At 53.7% G+C, this 19,237-nt stretch overlaps 1 protein-coding gene across 1 annotated transcript; it reads left to right on the top strand.

The window, feature by feature from the left end:
* Positions 1-660: 660 nt before the first annotated feature.
* LOC125625590 (phospholipase A2 inhibitor and Ly6/PLAUR domain-containing protein) lies at positions 661-19,020 on the top strand. The gene is made up of 6 exons (XM_048827856.2): positions 661-838; positions 11,039-11,153; positions 13,441-13,554; positions 14,619-14,771; positions 16,322-16,465; positions 18,287-19,020. The coding sequence occupies exons 2-6, from the start codon at positions 11,081-11,083 to the stop codon at positions 18,523-18,525; spliced, it is 723 nt and encodes a 240-aa protein (XP_048683813.1). The 5' UTR covers positions 661-838; positions 11,039-11,080; the 3' UTR covers positions 18,526-19,020.
* Positions 19,021-19,237: the final 217 nt, after the last annotated feature.

Here is a 19,237-nt window from a genome sequence, read left to right as displayed (position 1 = left end):
TGCAGTCTGGCTTTGTGGCTCAGGTTCAATTTGTGACCCTCTTTGGCCCCCAGACTCTTCCCAGCTGTACAGTGATCCCCCAGTTTGTAGCTGTGCACTGGGTTCTCCCTTTCTAAGTGACGTTCTTCGCTCTTCTCTCAACGGAATTTCCTCCTGTTGATTTCAGACCAATTCTCCAACTTGTCCAGGCCGTTTCGAACTCTCAGCCTGCCCTCCAAAGGGCTTGCAACCCCTCCCGGCGTGGGATCAGCTGCGGATCTCAGAGACATGCTCCCCACTCCGCTACCCGAGTCACTCATAAACATATGGAAGAGTACCGGCCCCAGGCCTGGCCCCGGGAGCCCACTAGACGCCCTCCCAGTCTGACCACTGCTCGCTACTTTTTGAGGAGGGTCTTTGCACCAGTTGTGTACCCATCTCGTGCTGATTTCTTTGAGCCCTCATTTCCCTGGCCTGCTCATGGGGATGTCAAAAACCGAACGAAAATCAAGCTCTATCTCGCCTTCGGTGTCTCCCCTGTGTGTTAGGCCCAGAGCGTTGTCCATCTTCAGAACCGCCCAGGGCCACACCTCCCACGGGGCTGCCCAGGGCATCAGCTGCTCCCCACACATTTCAGTCATTATTTTGATTCCCTTAGTTACGCTGCCAGCACCGAGCAGTAACCAGGATCCTGAGGTTTGCTGCTGCGTGTTCTTTCTCTCGCCACTTCCGTTCTCTGTCTGAACCAGCCTTTGCTTCTGCTCGAAAGGAAGTAAGGGTGAGGGCTGTGGCCACAGCTGGTAACTGAGACTTCGGAGCGGGACGCGCGGCGGTCCGCTGAAGCCCACGATCACCAAAGGTACGTTTATTATTCTTAATTCTGCGGTAGCAGCCGGTGGCTCGGGTTAGCGATGGGCGTCTGGGAGCGGCCATCCCCCAAAGATGTTGCAGTGGAAGATCAGGGTTCCTCTTATTCCGGGTAGTGCACAGACCCCGCTATTGTCTCTGTTGTGCTGGGCGCTGCACAGATCCCAGCCGAGATCAGGGCCCCTTTGTAAAAGGCACTGTGCAGACCCTGACCAAGATCAGCGGCTGCATAAGCGGGTCATGACAGGCAGTCCCCATGCTTGCACTCTAGCTAGACTCAGGAAGGATCAGTCTCCCTACGTAACAGATGGGGGAAACCGAGGCATGGAGCAATGATATGACTCAAGCGGGTGTCTGAGCCGGGAATAGAATGTGGGTGTTCTGAGTCCCATTGTTTCTGCTCAACATGGCCTTACATGGCTAGATTGTCAGGCTCAATGGGGAATGATCATCGGCTCCATGTCTAGCTGGCAGCCGGTATCAAGCAGAGTGCCCCAAGGGTCGGTCCTCGGGCCGGTTTTGTTCAGTATCTTCATAAATGATCTGGAGGATGGTGTGGATTGCACCTCAGCAAGTTTGCAGAGGACACTAAACTGGGAGGAGAGGTAGATACCCTGGAGGGTAGGGATAGGACACAGAGGGACCTAGACAAATTGGAGGATTGGGCCAAAAGAAATCTGATGAGGTTCAACAAGGACAAGTGCAGAGTCCTGCACTTAGGACGGAAGAATCCCATGCAGCGCTACAGACTAGGGATCGAATGGCTAGGCAGCAGTTCTGCAGAAAAGGACCTAGGGGTTACAGTGGATGAGAAGCTGGATATGAGTCAGCAGTGTGCCCTTGTTGCCAAGAAGGCTAACAGCATTTTGGGCTGTATAAGTAGGGGCATAGTGAGCAGATCGAGGGACGTGATCGTCCCCCTCTATTTGACATTGGTGAGGCCTCATCTGGAGTACTGTGTCCAGTTTTGGGCCCCACACTACAGGAAGGATGTGGATAAATTGGAGAGAGTCCAGCGAAGGGCAACAAAAATGATTAGGGGTCTGGAACACATGACTTATGAGGAGAGGCTGAGGGAACTGGGATTGTTTAGTCTGCAGAAGAGAAGAATGAGGGGGGATTTGATAGCTGCTTTCAACTACCTAAAAGGGGGTTCCAAAGAGGATGGATCTAGACTGTTCTCAGTGGTAGCTGATGACAGTATGAGGAGTAATGGTCTCAAGTTGCAGTGGGGGAGGTCTAGGTGGGATATTAGGAAACACTATTTCACGAGGAGGGTGGTGAAACACTGATGTGTTACTTAGGGAGGTGGTGGAATCTCCTTCCTTAGAAGTTTTTAAGGTCAGGCTTGACCAAGCCCTGGCTGGGATGATTTAGTTGGGGTTGGTCCTGGACTAGAACCTCCTGAGGTCCCTTCCAGCCCTGATCTTCTATGATTCTCTGATCTGGAAAACCCTGTGAGGTGACCAAGTTTGCAGATGATACAAAATTACTCAAGAGAGTTAAGCCCAAAGCTGCGTGCGAAGAGCTACAGAGGGATCTCACCAAACTGGGCAACAAAATGGCAGAGGAAATGTAAGGTTGATAAATGCAAAGTGATGCACATTGGAAAACATAATCCCAACTCTGCATATACAGTGATGGGGACTAAATTAGATGGTCCCACTCAAGAAAGAGATGTTGGAGTCAGTGTGGATAGTTCTCTGAAAACATCCACTCAATGTGCAGCAGCAGCCAAAAAAGCGAACAGAACGCTGGGAATCATTAAGACAGGGACAGATAATGAGACTGAAAATATCGTGTTGCCTCTATCTAAACCCATGGTACGCCTACATCTTGAACACTGCGTGCGGATGCGGTCGCCCCGTCTCAAAAAGATCTATTGGAATTGGAAAAGGTGCAGAGAAGGGCAACAAAAATGATGAGGGGGATGGAACGGCTGCCCTATGAGGAGAGATTCATAAGAGTGGGACTTTTCAGCTTGGAAAAGAGACGGCCAAGGGGGGACGGGAGAGAGGTCTGTAAAATCCTGACTGGTGCCGAGAAAGTGACTAGGGAAGTGTTATTTACTCCTTCTCATCACACAGGGGTCACCCGATGAAATGACGAGGCAGCAGGTTTCAAAGAAACATAAGGACGTGCTACTTCCCGCAGTGTACAGCTAGCCTGTGACACTCGCTGCCAGGGCCAGGGCACCACTTCAGATTGGGGGAAACCTTGAACCATCATTCCAGGAGCTCTGTAGGCAGCTGAAAACTCTAGTTTTTTGGCAGATAATAACTTAGAATCAGGTGGCGGGCGCACTGTATCTAATTCCTATATGAAGGAAGAGAAATAGAGATACAAACCCCAGTGAAAGCCCCATTTTACATTTTTGTGTAAATTTAGAACAATCAGGAGATAATACAGCAAGATATTCCCACCCTCAAGCCTTGTGGGATCGTAAGACAATAATAACGGCCAGACTGGGTCAGACCAATGGTCCATCTAGCCCAGTATCCTGGCTACTCCCAGAAGACAATGCCAGGTGCATCAGAGGGAATGAACAGAACAGGGGTTCATCGAGTGACCCATCCCGTCATCCACTCCCAGCTTCTAGCAAACAGGCTAGGGACACTCAGAGCAGGGGTTGCATCCCTGCCCATCCTGGCTAATAGCCATGGCTGGACCTATCCTCCAGGAACTGATCTAGTTATTTTTTGAACCCTGTTCTAGTCTTGGCCTTCACAACGTCCTCTGGCAAGGAGTTCCACAGGCTGACTGGGTGCTGTGTGAAGTTATACTTCCTTTTGTTTAGTAATTTCACAGAGTGACCCCTAGTTCTTCTGTTATGAGAAGGAGTAAATAACACTGCCTTATTCACTATCGCCACTATCTCCGAAAACATTTTACGGTCCTCTCTCATATCCCCGCTCAGTCGTCTCCTCTCCAAGCTGAACGGTCCCTGTCTTTCTAATCTCTCCTCATACGGCAGCCGTTCCATCCGCCTCATCATGTTTGTTGCCCTTTTTGGTACCTTTTCCAATTCCGATAGCTCTTTTTTGTGATGGGCTGACCAGATCTGCACACGATATTCCACATGTGGGCTTCCCATGGATTTATATAGATCCAAGATGTTATTTTCTGTTCTGTTATCGGTCCCTTTCCTAGTCATTCCCAAAATTCTCTTCGCTTTTTTGACAGTTGCTGCCCATTGGGTGGATGTTTTCAGAGAACTCTCCACAGTGACTCCCAGATCTCTTTCTTTGGCGGTAACAGCTAATTTAGACCCCATTATTTTATATGTGTAGTTGGGATTATGTTTTCTGATATGCATTACTTTGCATTTACTTTGCTATATCAGCTTTGGAGCCTTAATACAAAAACTAACAACTTTAACTGGCAAATAAAATCCTTGCAGCATATTTGCTCAGTATCATTGTCCTTACCACGTGACACCAATCACTTTAAAACACCCACATACTTTTAAAATTTAATTTATATTGCCTTTTGGAAAATTATAAGCAAGCAAATATACGCCCTTTTAATTTGTGTATCTCATTTCTCACGAAAAAGTTGAGTCTAAAGTACTTGAGTTTCCCTCAAATATTCTTCTAAAAGGTGGAATAACTAATAAATTAGAGAAGTTCGTTTTGGCACTAGCTTTAAAAAAAAGGAAGAACAAAAAGCTTTTCAGGTGATAATTGGAAAGAAAATTTTACAATAGATTGGCCAACACGGGCTTACCATCAGCTCTAAGAAACCTGTAGGTGTATTTCCAGTAGATAAAAATGTTATCATAGAATATCATAGAATCATAGAATCTCAGGGTTGGAAGGGACGTCAGGAGGTTCTAGTCCAACGCCCTGCTCAAAGCAGGACCAACCCCAACTAAATCATTCCAGCCAGGGCTGTGTCAAGCCTGACTTTAAAAACCTCAAAGGAAGAAGATTCCACCACCTCCCTAGGTAACGCATTCCAGTGTTTCACCACTCTCCTAGTGAAAACGTTTTTCCAAATATCCAATCTAAATCTCCCCCACTGCAACTTGAGACCATTACTCCTTGTTCTGTCATCTGCTACCACTGAGAACAGTCTAGAGCCATCCTCTTTGGAACCCCCTTTCAGGGAGTTGAAAGCAGCTATCAAATCCCCCCTCATTCTTCTCTTCCGCAGACTAAACAATCCCAGCTTCCTCAGCCTCTCCTCATAAATCATGTGCCCCAGACCCTTAATTATTTTTGTTGCCCTCCGCTGGACTCTCTCCAATTTTTCCACATCCTTCTTGTAGTGTGGGTCCCAAAACTGGACACAGTACTCCAGGTAAGGCCTCACCAATGTCGAATAGAGGGGAACGATCACGTCCCTCGATCTGCTGGCAATGCCCCTACTTATACAGCCCAAAATGCCATTGGCCTTCTGGCAACAAGGGCACACTGCTGACTCATATCCAGCTTCTCATCCACTGTCACCCCTAGGTCCTTTTCTGCAGAACTGCTGCCGAGCCATTCGGTCCCTAGTCTGTAGCGCTGCATGGGATTCTTCTGTCCTAAGTGTAGGACTCTGCACTTGTCCTTGTTGAACCTCATCAGATTTCTTTTGGCCCAATCCTCTAATTTGTCTAGGTCCCTCTTGTGACAGGGTCGGGCCAGAAGGCTACAGGAAAGTAATAGAAGGCAGATATATTAGCCCCAGGCTAAGCAGGTCCTTTTTCCCTGGGTAAGGTAACAGGGAAGGTTCCAGAACAATCAGGAACCTTCTGGAGACAATTAAGACAGACAGACTGATTAGAACACCTGCAGCCAATCAAGAAGCTGCTAGAATCAATTAAGGCAGGCTAATCAGGGCACCTGGGTTTTAAAAAGGAGCTCACTTCTGTTTGTGGTGTGCGTGTGAGGAGCTGGGAGCAAGAGGCACTAGGAGCTGAGAGTGAGAACGCGGAAAGTTGGAGGACTGAGGAGTACAAGCGTTATCAGACACCAGGAGGAAGGTCCTGTGGTGAGGATAAAGAAGGTGTTGGGAGGAGGCCATGGGGAAGTAGCCCAGGGAGTTGTAGCTGTCACACAGCTGTTCCAGGGGGCACTCTAGACAGCTGCATTCCACAGGGCCCTGGGCTGGAACCCGGAGTAGAGGGCGGGCCCGAGTTCCCCCCAAATCCTCCCAACTCCTGATCAGACACAGGAGGAGTCGACCTGGACTGTGGGTTCAGAAAAACGGCCAAGCTGAGGGCTGCCATGAAGCTCCAAGGCGAGCAAATCTGCCAATAAGCGCAAGACCCACCAAGGTAGAGCAGAAACTTTGTCACACTCTTTATCCTATCCCTACCCTCCAGCGTATCTACCTCTCCTCCCAGTTTAGTGTCATCTGCAAACTTGCTGAGGGTGCAATCCATACCATCCTCCAGATCATTTATGAAGATATTGAACAAAACCGGCCCCAGGACCGACCCTTGGGGCACTCCACTTGATACCGGCTGCCAACTAGACATGGAGCCATTGATCGCTACCTGTTAAGCCCGACAATCTAGCCAACTTTCTATGCACCTTATCATCCATTCATCCAGCCCATACTTCTTTAACTTGCTGGCAAGAATACTGTGGAGAGTCAAAAGCTTTGCTAAAATCAAGGAACAACACGTCCACTGCTTTCCCCTCATCCACAGAGCCAGTTATCTCGTCAGAGAAGGCAATTAGATTAGTCAGGCATGACTTGCCCTTGGTGAATCCATGCTGACTGTTCCTGATCACTTTCCTCTCCTCTAAGTGCTTCAGAATTGATTCCTTGAGGACCTGCTCCATGATTTTTCCAGGGACTGAGGTGAGGCTGACCGGCCTGTAGTTCCCAGGATCCTCCTTCTTCCCTTTTTTAAAGATGGGCACTACATTAGCCTTTTTCCAGTCGTCCGGGACCTCCCCCGATCGCCATGAGGTTTCAAAGATAATGGCCAATGCCTCTGCAATCACATCCGCCAACTCCTTTAGCACTCTCGGATGCAGCGTATCTGGCCCCATGGACTTGTGCACGTCCAGCTTTTCTGAATAGTCCCGAACCACTTCTTTCTCCGCAGAGGGCTGGTCACCTCCTCCCCATGCTGTGTTGCCCAGTGCAGCAGTCTGGGAGCTGACCTTGTTAGTGAAGACAGAGTCAAAAAAAGCATTGAGTACATTAGCTTTTTCCACATCCTAGAATCATAGAATCATAGAATATCAGGGTTGGAAGGGACCCCAGAAGGTCATCTAGTCCAACCCCCTGCTCAAAGCAGGACCAATTCCCAGTTAAATCATCCCAGCCAGGGCTTTGTCAAGCCTGACCTTAAAAACCTCTAAGGAAGGAGATTCTACCACCTCCCTAGGTAACGCATTCCAGTGTTTCACCACCCTCTTAGTGAAAAAGTTTTTCCTAATATCCAATCTAAACCTTCCCCACTGCAACTTGAGACCATTACTCCTCGTTCTGTCATCTGCTACCATTGAGAACAGTCTAGAGCCATCCTCTTTGGAACCCCCTTTCAGGTAGTTGAAAGCAGTTATCAAATCCCCCCTCATTCTTCTCTTCTGCAGGCTAAACAATCCCAGCTCCCTCAGCCTCTCCTCATAACTCATGTGTTCCAGTCCCCTAATCATTTTTGTTGCCCTTCGCTGGACTCTCTCCAATTTATCCACATCCTTCTTGAAGTGTGGGGCCCAAAACTGGACACAGTACTCCAGATGAGGCCTCACCAATGTCGAATAGAGGGGAACGATCACGTCCCTCGATCTGCTCGCTATGCCCCTACTTATACATCCCAAAATGCCATTGGCCTTCTTGGCAACAAGGGCACACTGCTGACTCATATCCAGCTTCTCGTCCACTGTCACCCCTAGGTCCTTTTCCGCAGAACTGCTGCCGAGCCATTCGGTCCCTAGTCTGTAGCTGTGCATTGGGTTCTTCCGTCCTAAGTGCAGGACCCTGCACTTATCCTTATTGAACCTCATCAGATTTCTTTTGGCCCAATCCTCCAATTTGTCTAGGTCTTTCTGTATCCTATCCCTCCCCTCCAGCGTATCTACCATAGTATCATCCGCAAATTTGCTGAGAGTGCAATCCACACCATCCTCCAGATCATTTATGAAGATATTGAACAAAACCGGCCCCAGGACCCACCCTTGGGGTACTCCACTTGATACCAGCTGCCAACTAGATATGGAGCCATTGATCACTACCCGTTGAGCCCGACAATCTAGCCAGCTTTCTGCCCACCTTGTAGTGCATTCATCCAGCCCATACTTCCTTAACTTGCTGACAAGAATACTGTGGGAGACCGTGTCAAAAGCTTTGCGAAAGTCAAGAAACAATACATCCACTGCTTTCCCTTTATCCACAGAACCAGTAATCTCATCATAAAAGGCAATTAGATTAGTGAGGCATGACCTTCCCTTGGTGAATCCATGCTGGCTGTTCCTGATCACTTTCCTCTCATGCAAGTGCTTCAGGATTGATTCTTTGAGGACCTGCTCCATGATTTTTCCAGGGACTAAGGTGAGGCTGACTGGCCTGTAGTTCCCAGGATCCTCCTTCTTCCCTTTTTTAAAGATTGGCACTACATTAGCCTTTTTCCAGTCATCCGGGACTTCCCCAGTTCGCCACGAGTTTTCAAAGATAATGGCCAATGGCTCTGCAATCACAGCCGCCAATTCCTTCAGCACTCTCGGATGCAACTCGTCCGGCCCCATGGACTTGTGCACGTCCAGCTTTTCTAAATAGTCCCTAACCACCTCTATCTCCACCGAGGGCTGGCCATCTCTTCCCCATTTTGTGATGCCCAGCGCAGCAGTCTGGGAGCTGACCTTGTTAGTGAAAACAGAGGCAAAAAAAGCATTGAGTACATTAGCTTTTTCCACATCCTCTGTCACTAGGTTGCCTCCCTCATTCAGTAAGGGGCCCACACTTTCCTTGGCTTTCTTCTTGTTGGCAACATACCTGAAGAAACCCTTCTTGTTACTCTTGACATCTCTAGCTAGCTGCAGCTTCAGGTGCGATTTGGCCCTCCGGATATCATTCCTACATGCCCGAGCAATATTTTTATACTCTTCCCTGGTCATATGTCCAACCTTCCACTTCTTGTAAGCTTCTTTTTTATGTTTAAGATCCGCTAGGATTTCACCATTAAGCCAAGCTGGTCGCCTGCCATATTTACTATTCTTTCGACTCATCGGGATGGTTTGTCTCTGTAACCTCAACCTGTAATCCTCTGTTACTAGGTTGCCTCCCTCACTCAGTAAGGGGCCCACACTTTCCTTGACTTTCTTCTTGTTGCTAACATATCTGAAGAAACCCCTCTTGTTACTCTTAGCATCCCTTGCTAGCTGCAACTCCAGGTGTGATTTGGCCCTCCTGATTTCACTCCTGCATGCCCGAGCAATATTTTTATATTCTTCCCTGGTCATTTGTCCAATCTTCCACTTCTTGTAAGCTACTTTTTTGTGTTTAAGATCAGCAAGGATTTCACTGTTAAGCCAAGCTGGTCGCCTGCCATATTAACTATTCTTTCGACACATCGGGATGGTTTGTCCCTGTAACCTCAATAAGGATTCTTTAAAATACAGCCAGCTTTCCTGGACTCCTTTCCCCCTCCTGTTATTCTCCTGGGGGATCCTGCCCATCAGTTCCCTGAGGTTGTCAAAGCCTGCTTTTCTGAACTCCATCGCTTTTTACAATGGCGATGTGTTTTCTTTTCTTATTAAGTTACTCAGTAACTAGAAATAAAGTCTTAAACATTGTAATCTATTTATACAATGCATTCTCCAGCACAAATGAAACACCCTCCAGTTCAAGGAACTCAAGGTGTAAAGTCTCAAATCATAAAAACGAATGCATAAATTGAACTTGTATTTACAAAGGACTGATCTAAAAGCCTGTTGCAGCCTCTGGAAACTGTTCAGTTTTATAATGTACTGTAGGAATCCTGAGTATGTACCAAAGACCCAACTGGATGATTCTCAATGTGCCATAATGAAAATACAATCTGACACGAGACGTGTTAAATGTTACCAAGAAAATTTGCCCTCTAAGCAATGTCATATCTAGGGCACACTCAGATATTAAGGAAGTTAAGGAAGAGATCTATTCCCAGGCTGTAACAATCTGGTACGATTAAGAGCCAGCCAGGAACTGTGAAAAAGTCCCTGGGTCCGTAGAATAATTGAAGAAAGAAACCATTTGTATTTGCTGATGGAGACGCCGAGGTACGGACAATAACGTCCTCTGGTTTCCATCATAAGAGACTGAACGTCTCAGGGCAGCACCGACGGTGACAGTGGAAATAAAATGGCCTGGCTTTGTGGGGGAGACTCATGGAGATCAGCACGCACCAGGTCCCTTCTCTGGGCCAAGGCTGGCCAGGACTTGCCCTCCCCTGGCTCCCATCCCACCAGCGGGGGAACGAGGAGCTATTTCCCCGCAGGAAGGGCTTTGAGTGCCCTCTGGTGCCGGGTTGCTAGCGCTGATGCTGGCTGTGGGGCCTGGCGGGGGGACGGGACTGAGGGGCGCCAGGCTCTCAGCCGCCCAGCCGGAGGGGGCTCTGCTCAGGGTGGGGGCGGACAGAGCCATGCAGACAGCTCCACTCAGACTCAGCTAAGGGCTGCGGCTTCCTCCGGTGAGAGCCTGGAGCAGCGGTTCGTTTTCCTGTTTGCACCCCGCTGTGGTAGGAAACTCGGGGGGGTGGGGGGATGGAAGCCCCCCTTGTCATCCCTAAATGGTGCCCATGGGGATGTTGTGAAACCCAGAAGTATAACTGGGTTCAGAAGAGATCAGTTCCTGGAGCTGGTCAGGGACGCATCCCCCTGCCCTGGGTGTCCCTGAGCCTCCGACGCTGGAAGCTGGGGCCGGACACCAGGGGCTGGATCACTTGATAATTGCCCTGTTCATTCCCTCTGAAGCACCTGACACCGGCCAGGGCCAGACACAGGACTCTGGGCTGGATGAATCTTTGCTCTGACCCACTCTGGCCATGCTGATATATCTCCTAGTGGACTTAACTCGTTTCATTTTCTTTCTAGTCCCGGCCACATTCTAACTCTCAGGTTCAAACCCCCGAGGCTCAGAGACCTGATCGGTCCTAGCTCCCACGCAACAGGTCCGTGGCTGAGACGGGGCTAGAACCCAGGAGTCCTGGCTCCCAGCCCTGGCCCCTGCCCGCTAACCACCTGGCCTGTCGGCCCTTGCTGTCCTGCAGGCCCCGCTCAGCGCCGATCACGACCCCGTGCTCTCCTCCGTCATGACGAAAGCGCTCCTCACCTTCTGTGTCCTCGCCGCTCTCCAGGCGACCGCGGCTGCTCAGAACGGAACGGGTGAGTCGCCGGCGGTGGGGGTGACAGCCTGTGGGGGGCCACCCCGTAGCATGCAGGAGGGGGGTGGTCCCATTTTAAAGAGCCTGTGAGCCCTCTAGCGGAGCTCCCTGTGTTCTGCGGATGAGACACCCCCGAACCCCAGGTCGGTTGGAAAATGGGCGGGCGGAAGGGGGTTCCCCCAGCAAACATTTCAAGCTGTCCGTGGAAAATCGAAACATACAAAATTTCAATCCAGAAAAGCTGCCACGGTGCCTCGTGGGAGCTGTAGTTCAGGGACCTTGTGCTCCTTCTAGGAGGGGAGGTGGGTCTATTGGTTAGAGCCGGGCGGGCTGGGAGCCAGGACTCCTGGGTTCTCTCCCCAGCTCTGGAAGGAGAGAGGGGGCCAGGATTTCTGGGTTCTAGTCCTGGATCTGGGTGGGAAGTAGGGTCTAGTGGTTAGAGAAGGGCCAGTTGGGAGACAGGACTCCTGGGTTCTCCCCCTGCCCCACTGTAGGACAGGAATGGGGTTTAGTGGGTTAGAGAAGGGGGTCTAGGAGCCAGGACTCCTGGGTTCTCTCTCTGGCTCTGGGAGGGGAATGGAGTCTTGTAGTTAGGGCAGGGCCGGACTCCTGGGTTCTATTCTCAGGTCTCAGAGGGGAATGGGGTCTAGTGGTTAGGGCAGGCGGGCTGAGAGCCAGGATTCCTGGGTTCTCTCTCTGGCTCTGGGAGGGGAGTGGGGTCTAGTGGTTAGGGCAGGGGGGCTGGGAGCCAGGACTCCTGGGTTCTCTCTCTGGCTCTGGGAGGGGAATGGGGTCTAGTAGTTAGGGCAGGGCAGGACTCCTGGGTTCTATTCTCAGGTCTCAGAGGGGAATGGGGTCTAGTGGTTAGGGCAGGGGGGCTGGGAGCCAGGACTCCTGGGTTCTCTCCCCGGCTCTGGGAAGGGAGTGGGGCCTAGTGGTTAGGCCAGGGGGGCTGGGAGCGAGGACTCCTGGGTTCTCTCTTTGGCTCTGGGAGAGGAATGGGGTCTAGTAGTTAGGGCAGGGGGGCTGGGAGCTGGGTGCATCATGAGACCTGTAGCCCAGGCAGGAGAATGGGAGCAGGAGACAACTGAATTTCACCTCCCATGATGCACCAGGTGCCATTTCTGGCTTCAAATATGACCATTTTTGGCCCCCGAAATCAATTCCGTTTCTGGCCGTTCAGCGTTTCGGCTGTGGGTGGGGTGTGGCAGAGTGCACTGTCATGTGGGCGGGGAAAAACAAAGACAAAATAACGCCCCCCGCTACCCAATGGGCTGAGGGTGGGGAACAAGCCCAGCCAATCAGGAGGAGGTGAGGCCCAGCTGGCTCTGATCAACCACCAATCGCTGCCGAAGCTGCGGGCAGTGGGCGGAGCCCGAAGGCTATATGAGTCGGACCCCGCGCACTCCAGGAGGGCCGGGGGGCGAGAGGCGACACACAGCAGAAGGGGTCACTTAGCCGCAAGCCCTAGAGACGGCGCCAGAGCTGGGTCTGACCCACGGCTCCTGGGGCAAGACGGTGCCACGTGCGGGCACCGGTCAGAGCCTCTGTGAAGAGACCGGTGCACGGAGACCTCACGGGGAAAGGGGCCCGAAGCAAACGGCTGCCGATGATGGTGAAAGCTACATCGATGCACCCCTGTTTTGTAAGAACTGCTCCGTCCTCTGCTTTCCTGTCTGCCCCTGGCCTCGGTTTCTGGGGCGGCTGGGTCATCTGGGCCCCCAGGCAATCGGGGGAGCGGGGGATGACGTCAGAATATTCAGCCCTTTGCCAAGGTCCATTTGCCATCCACAAATAGCCGGGATGGGAAATTTTCCGCCGCCGTCGGGACCCGTTGGGGTAACATTCGCAGGTTATTATCGGGGGAACGCAGAAGACGTCGCAGGCCCTTGGTGGTTTGCTCCGCTCCTCAGCCCTGGGATGGAACAGCATCCCCTTGAGCTAGGGTGGCTGTAGGTGAGCGGGGCTATTGCACACTTACAAGGGCTTTTGCACACTCAGCCCTTTCCCCCGGGCCACTGGGTAGCAGTGCCAAGTCCGGGGGAAACTGAGGCACGCATCGGCTTCATGAAAACGTGGCGGAACGTGCCCACTTTGTCACAGCCCCTTCTTCCAAGGTAGGAAGCATCCACGCCGCGGCACCGGGAGCCGTGCTGCTATAATGGCTGTAGCGTGGACAGGGCCCAGGAAGGATAAGAGTCTCCCCAAAATTGGGAAGCCAGATGTTGGTTGGGTACAAGGATGAGTTTCTCCCCCCCGGCCCCCTCCCACCCCATCTCTCTTTTCAGGGACGCCGCTGGCCTGTTTCTATTGCAAAACTGGACAAAGCTGCCACCCGGCCCCCCAGACCTGCTCCCCGCCCCAGGACGCCTGCATCATCGTTCGAGAGCACAACACTCTCGGTGAGTCCCCTCGCAGCGGCTGCGGGACGCGCCCGTGCGGCGGGAACCCTGCGCTTGGGCGCGTCGGCCACGCGGCTTCCGAGCTGGCGTGTGTCTGAATGCAGCCAGAGGAATCCAGCCCTGAAAGGCAGCGGGGAGAGAGGGGGGTGGGTGGGCTGGAATCGGCTCCCAAGGGCGGTCGTGAGGTCCCCATCAGCGGACGTTTTCCGACCAGCTTGGACAAACGCCCGCCAGGGCTGGTCTCGGTCGCCTTGGTCTGCCCTCAGCGCCGGGTGCTGGACTGGATGCCCTCTCGAGGTCCCTTCCAACTAGCGGTGGCATGGGGCACTCGCCAGGTGATCACAGGGGGGGCCCCGGCAGTGAGGGGCCCCCCAGACCTGGGCACTCATTTCTTGTCCCCAGGGACGATATGACAGCCAAAGGGAAGTGCCCTTCCCGCTCAGCGTGATGGCCCAGGGACGGCAGCCCCGCCCGGTGGGATGATGCCACCCCCCCCATGGTTTGGAGGGGCAATGCCAGTCTGGGCCCTGGAATTGAGCCTAGCAAGGAGGGCACCACGGGACGGACCCCCCACTGCTTCCAGCCCTGCGTTCCTACAGAGACGGCTGGTGATGGTTATAAGGTGGCAAGGGGAGGGGGGTGCATCCTGGAACGAGCCACGGCTCAGTGGCCATCCTGCTGAGTGAGGCGCCAAGGAAAAAAATACAGAGGGAAAGGCTGGGGTTCAGGGCCCAATCCGCTGGGGCACCCGACTCTCCTAGGTCGGGGCCTTGGGCGGGAGGCCCCTCTCTCTGCCTGGGACAATCTCTCCCCTAGAGGTGCTATCCCAAGTCAGGCCAGGCATTTCTCATTGGGAAAGAAACAAGGGAGACCCCCAGGCCCATCTAATCTCTGCTCTCGGAGCTGCTCTGTTGGGGGTGGCGAGCGGAATGGGGAGAAGTTGGCTGTGTTTCCCGGTGGTTAGCGCCCTCACCTGGCTGTGGGAGACCCGCCTCTGAGGATCTGCTCGTGCCAATATCACCGGCGCATGACGTCCCCTTCTCGCCTCCCTGCCTTTCCAACAGGCGCGGAGAACTCGGGCACGTACCAGTCCTGCGCCAACTCCCGCCAGAACCTCACGGGCTTCCTGGCTTTTTACTTCGGGGCCACGGTGGCCGTGGAGATCCAGTCAGAAATTTGCAAGACCGACGACTGCAACGCCGAGTCCACGCCCTCCAGTACGTACCGCCGCCGGCGGGTCGGATTTGCAGGCGCAGGGAAGCACCTGGGTCAAACCCCAAACCTCCGAGGGGCTACTATTCCCGGCCTCGGGGAAAAGCCAGGAGATTTCTGAAGACCCTGGGGCAAGCGTGCGGTTGGCGGGGAGGTCATTTGTCATGGGAAGCAAGTGGGGATGAGACATGTCCAGGGGAGAGAGGGAAGTTTTAATGCCTTTGTCCTGGTAAGACCTTTCCTTGCATACTGTGGTCCCCCACCTTCAAGGCAGATGAATTCAAAGTGGGCCAGGTGCAGAGCAGGGCTTCTGGGCTGATCAGAGACATGGGGACCTGGTCTTATGAGAGAGAGAGCTTGGTTTGTTTAGCCTGGGATAATGCAGGCTGAGAGGAGACCTGATTGCTCTGAGGGGGAGACTTCTGGGGTGCAAAATGGACCAGTAAGGGGTCACTGCCTGCCCTGTAACCATGGGTGCCTTAAAATGCTCTATGTCCGCCCAGATGCCTGCAGCCTGCAGTCCCTCAAGTGTCTCTGCTCCTGGTCCCCTCCCCTCCGTGGCTGCTGCTTGCACAGGTGACCCCAACCCACGCCTCCCAGTCCCGGATTTCCCCAGTGCTGCAACGTCCAGACCTTTTCCGAGCCAGTCAGAGACACAATCCGCTTTGTTTGCTCCTTTAAAGAGATCCAGCAGCTCGCCCCGGTACCGGCAGTTCGTCATCGCTTCTGTTCAAACGCAGCCCCAGGTGGGCTGAGATCAGTGGTTTTCAACCTGTGGTCCGTGGACGCCTGGGGGTGGGGGTGGGCCACAGACGATGTCTGGGATTTCCAAAGGAGTCCGCATCTCCGTTCAGAATTCTTTAGGGGCCCGCAAATGAAGACGTTGCAAACCTCGGATTTAGGTGAAAAAGTCAAACTGGTTTCTTAACAAGAGGACCTAGGCGACGCGGACAAGGAGCAGGACTGGAGTTAGGAAGGGTGACAAAGAAACGGACCTAAAAAGACGCTTTTGAATGGCTCAGACTCAACCAGCCTCTGCTTTGGTTCGAGGTCCATTTCTTACCAACCCTTTTCTTCGATCCCTTTGGGTGAAGCACCCATCTCGGCCTCCATCGCTGGACAGGCCCCAGCGGACTAGAGCTCCTGCAAGCGGAGAAAGATGGGTCCTTCCAGCGAGGCGGGTTGAAGCCCCTGGGAGCTGCTGGGTTTTGTCTCTCGAAAGAGCAAGGCAGACGCCAGCCCTGACTGCTCCGGCGTGTGCCCCAGGACACGACGCGGGGAAGCAGCCCCGAGGGACAAGAGCGATGGAAGTTGGTGGGGGAGGCGGGCGTGGGAACACACAGCCCGGGAAGCGACCGAGGCTGGAAGTCAGGATGTTTCTAGCCGCCAGAGGAGAGGGGTGGCGGGACAGCTGCCCGCTGGAGGAGTGGGGGAGCTGGCTGGCTGAGCGGGACAATGTGCCGGGTGGACGGCCCGGGAGGGTCCTGCCCATCCTACGTTCTCCGGCCACGGTTTCTTCCTGGAGTAAAACCTTCTTTCTCCCGCTGCCTTTCAGGGCTGCCCATCAGCAGCGTCCGCAACGGGCTGCAGTGCCCGGCCTGCTATGCCCCGGGCTTCGAGAGCTGCGAGAGCGACGGGGCCCTGCACTGCACGGGAGGCGCCAACCGATGTGCTGACGTCGTCGGGACGCTGGCGCAAGGTGCAGCTTCCGCCGCTCCGGGGCGGGTTAAACCCCGGGGAGTCGGGGGGGCGGGGTCCTGGGGCTCTTCCAGGCCGGCTGAGCCGGGGAGCCGGGAACGCCCCTTTGCTTAGCAACAGCCGAAACCAAAGAGGCCGTCGGTTAAAAGGAAAAGCTGCATCATCGGGCTCTGTCCTGGCTCCCAGGCCCCCCTGCTCTAACCACTAGGGCCCGCACCCTTCCCAGAGCCAGGGGGAGAACCCAGGAGTCCTGGCTCCCAGCTCCCCCTGCTCTAACCACTAGACCCCGCACCCTTCCCAGAGCCAGGGGGAGAACCCAGGAGTCCTGGCTCCCAGCCCCATCTACTCTAATCACTATACTCCCCTACGCGAGCCAGGGATAAGAACCCAGGTCTCCTGGTTCCCAGCCCTCCCCACTCTAACTCACTGCACCCCACTTTCCTCCCAGAACCAAGAACAGAACCCAGGTGTCCTGGCTCCCAGCCCTCTCTAACCACTAGACCCCACGTCCTTCCCAGAGCTAGGGTTAGAATCTACATGTCCTGGCTCCCAGGCCCCCGCTCTAACCACTAAATCCCATTCCCCACCTAGAGCAAGGGACAGTCCTGGCTCCCTGCTCCCTTGTTCTCATCACTAGACCCCACTCCCCTCCAGAGCCAAGGAAAGAACCCAGGAGTCCTGGCTCCCAGCCCCCCTGCACATTCCAGCAAGACTTGGAGTCCCTTTGCATATTTTTGGTGAACCGCTCTGGTCAAAAGGGGTAAAATTATTTTACCCCCTTTGCTGAGCAGCAGCAGAATTCTGTGGCCTTGTAGGTCAGTTTTCCACTGGAGGAGAAATCCGTGGGGCAAAGTCTAGTATTTCCTTAGGGCAGTTTGCTTGTTTACACTGTCTCCACCAGTCCTGGAACAGAGGTGGATACAAACAGCATGCAGGCTGTCCCCTTAATCTCTGTTCAAACTCCAAAGGATCTCAGGGAATATTTTTGAAGTCAGAGATTCATGCAGAGAGCAATTTCTCCTGCTGCCTACCACAGCTGCCCTAGAAAGATACTGCATGAAAAAAACAGACCGCAAGCTTGTCCGACTAGGTGAAACATCTTCCTGGAGGGTCAGTCGCTTCATTGCCTCTGTAGGATGAGCACACTGCACCCCCTAAGAATCCCCTGTGCCCCAGAGACTCCCTGCAACTCCCCCTTAGTCCAAGTGCCCCCCATACCCAGGTACCCCAGGCCAGGGGCTCTGCATGGCCCCCTTTGCCATAGCAGAGATGCCGTCACGTGGCGTGCAGGACCTCCCTTTGTTGGGCCAGTGATAACGATTCAGAGCCCAGGGCCTCTTGCAAAGAAGAGTGGGTGCATTTTGAGGACCGCTCAGGAAGAAAAGCGGGGTTCCCCCAACCCCCCGAGGTTTATTTTACCTCCATGTTTGATACTGGTTGCACCGCTGCTGGAATCCTGTGTCCAGTGCTGGTGTCGGGGAACATGGTGGTAAATTGCAGTGTGTGTGTGTGTGTGTTGGGGTGGTGTGTTGGTGTGTGTGTGTGTGTTGGGGGGGGAGGGTCAGAGAAGAGCCATGAGAATGATCCAAGATGTGGAAAACCTGGCTTTAAAGTCCAGTGGCCTACGCTACCCAGGATGCCACCTTCGCTGATCACAGGGGTCCTTCCTGGCCTGAGAATTTATGAACCGGGTTGGGAGCTACCCCGAGGCCGCTTAGGTTTGGAGGTGAGGTCCCTGGAGAACCAACCGGGGCCCGATCATGGCGTCACAGAAGGGGCTTAGGCTGAGCCGTGTCTGATCAACTCTGGTTTCCCCACACAGGTGGAGTCGCGATCCCGTTTGCAGCCCGGGGCTGCGCTACCCAGGCGGCCTGTGGCATCAAGACGCTGGAATCGGGGGTGTTCACCTACAAACTGACCAAGGTCCAGTGCAGCCCGGCGCCCCAAGCGCAGCCCAGCAGTGCCACCCGGACTCTGGCCTGGGACCCCTTCACCCTGGGCAGCATCGTCCCCTGGGCCTCCCTTTTCCTCTCTGCCCTTCTGGGGCTATTCCTCTGCTGATGCCCCATCTGCGTGACTGGCTGCTCCACAGGCCATTAGTGTCTCAGTATAACCGGCATGCTCTGCCCTTCCCTACCCCGGCTGTGCCTCAGTTTCCCCCTCTCTGTAAGGGGGATAACAATGGTGACCTTCCCTTGCAAAGGTCTTTGGGATCCCTGGATAGGCAGCGGCTTGAGACAGAGTCTGATGCTGCCAGGAGGGGACTCTGCTAATTCCGCTGGAGTTTGGAGCAAAGTGCTGTGCATTATTAATATCCCCTCACAGCTTCTCCCCCAGCTTTCAAAGATCCCTGTGAGGGAACAGAACCCCAGACTCCTGACTCACAGCCCTCCCCCTCCCCGCTCTAACCACTAGCCCCCACTCACCTCCCAGAGCTGGGGATAGAACCCAGGAGTCCTGGCTCCCAGCTCCCCGGAGATTCCAGAAAAGGTCCGAGCCCCCCTGTGCATTTCAAACTCCTCTGAATAAAGCATGACCAGAGATGCAATCGCCCAAGAGCGTCCGTGCATGCGTGTGTGTTCGTGTGTACCAGCTCTGACTACGTCTCCTCCGCTTTCATGTGTCTCTGACAAACACCCGTGCTTCAGGGAGCAACTCTGCCTCCAGAACTGACTCCAGACAGAGGCTGCAGGGCACAGCAAACACACCGGCTGTTTGCACACTTCCCTCCACACAAAAACCTTGCATAATTCCCCCCCACCCCTCCAAAAAA

This window comes from Caretta caretta, chromosome 24, assembly GCF_965140235.1.
Source record: "Caretta caretta isolate rCarCar2 chromosome 24, rCarCar1.hap1, whole genome shotgun sequence".
Classification (NCBI taxonomy): domain Eukaryota; kingdom Metazoa; phylum Chordata; order Testudines; family Cheloniidae; genus Caretta; species Caretta caretta.
This window is presented reverse-complemented; position numbering and strand designations above follow the sequence as displayed.